This window comes from Bison bison, unplaced genomic scaffold (assembly GCF_000754665.1).
Source record: "Bison bison bison isolate TAMUID 2011002044 unplaced genomic scaffold, Bison_UMD1.0 scf7180017850429, whole genome shotgun sequence".
Lineage (NCBI taxonomy): Eukaryota > Metazoa > Chordata > Mammalia > Artiodactyla > Bovidae > Bison > Bison bison.
The window spans coordinates 5,264-6,265 of record NW_011481002.1 but is presented as its reverse complement, the minus strand read 5'-3'; the positions used below and the strand labels follow the sequence as shown (position 1 = coordinate 6,265).

The following is a 1,002-nucleotide window of genomic DNA, read 5'->3' as shown; positions in this document are numbered from 1 at the left end:
CAAGGGACTCTGAAGACTGAGTCTTCTCCAACACCACAGTTCAAAAGCATCGATTCCTCGGCGCCCAGCCTTCCTCATGGTCCAACTCTCACGTCCACACATGACTCGTGGAAAGACCACGGGTTTGACTAGACGTGACCATGAACAGGTGCTTTCTCCCCGAGGCCCCCTTTGTAGCCACCTGAGGCAGTTCTTGGGTCGAAAGCAGGAGACTGACTGAGGAATGGAACACTGTGAGAGCACAGAGGGCCCTGAGGCAGCTCACCGGACGGAAGGAGGTGCTCAGAAGCCTGGCCTGGGGAGGGCGGGCCTGCAGCCTGGGCTCTCCTGGAGGGGTTGGGGCGGGGGTCACCTTGAGCGCATCAGCTCCAGCCACACTCTGACTGCAGCGTCTGCACTCGGGCTCAGAGTCCTGGGAGACAGCTTGTTACTGGCCGAGACGGCGGGAGAGAAGGCAGGCCAGGCTCCCACCATCCCCTCCTTGGCTGGCCGCCCAGCACCCGTCAGCACCAGTCTCCTGTATCTTCGGCTCCCCACGTGTGCCGCCTCACGGTACCCAGTCCCGCCCTTCCTGAGCCCGCCCAGGGCACTGCCTCGCCACAGCCACCAGCACCGACACAACCGAGCTGAGCTGCCCGCACGCGGGGTTTCCACGAGGCAGCCAGCGTGCCAGCCCTGCAGCCCTCTCAATATCCTGCCATTTACACGCTGACGGTAAACTTAACTGCCCTCAAGACCTCTCACGGCAAGAGAGACCAAGAAAGAGAACAGACAGACTAATCGAGGGAAAGGAAGCTAACGGGTGAACTTAGTTTAGAGCACAGGACCCCGAGCCTTGGAAACAAGGGAGGGCTCTGCTCCGGGGTTTTGGAGCCGCTCACGCTGTCGCCCGCCTCGCTGACGTCCATGCTTCGGTCTCCCAGTCCGGTATCGGGTCAGTGCTTCCAGGGGCTGCAGCTCTTTGCCCACCAGGGTGACCCCAGACTTTGCGCTGAGTGGATG

General features: G+C 61.6%; 1 protein-coding gene across 1 annotated transcript in view; it reads left to right on the top strand.

Annotated features, from left to right (window-relative positions):
* Positions 1–408: 408 nt before the first annotated feature.
* The window catches only part of LOC104994873 (protein kintoun-like), a gene marked incomplete at its 5' end in the record, with an annotated part of 5,373 nt that continues 4,779 nt past the window's right edge, over positions 409–1,002 (top strand). Inside the window, one exon of the mRNA XM_010848560.1 lies at positions 409–552. Coding sequence (XP_010846862.1) covers positions 409–552 — 144 coding nt within the window. The remainder of the gene's footprint in view (positions 553–1,002) is intronic.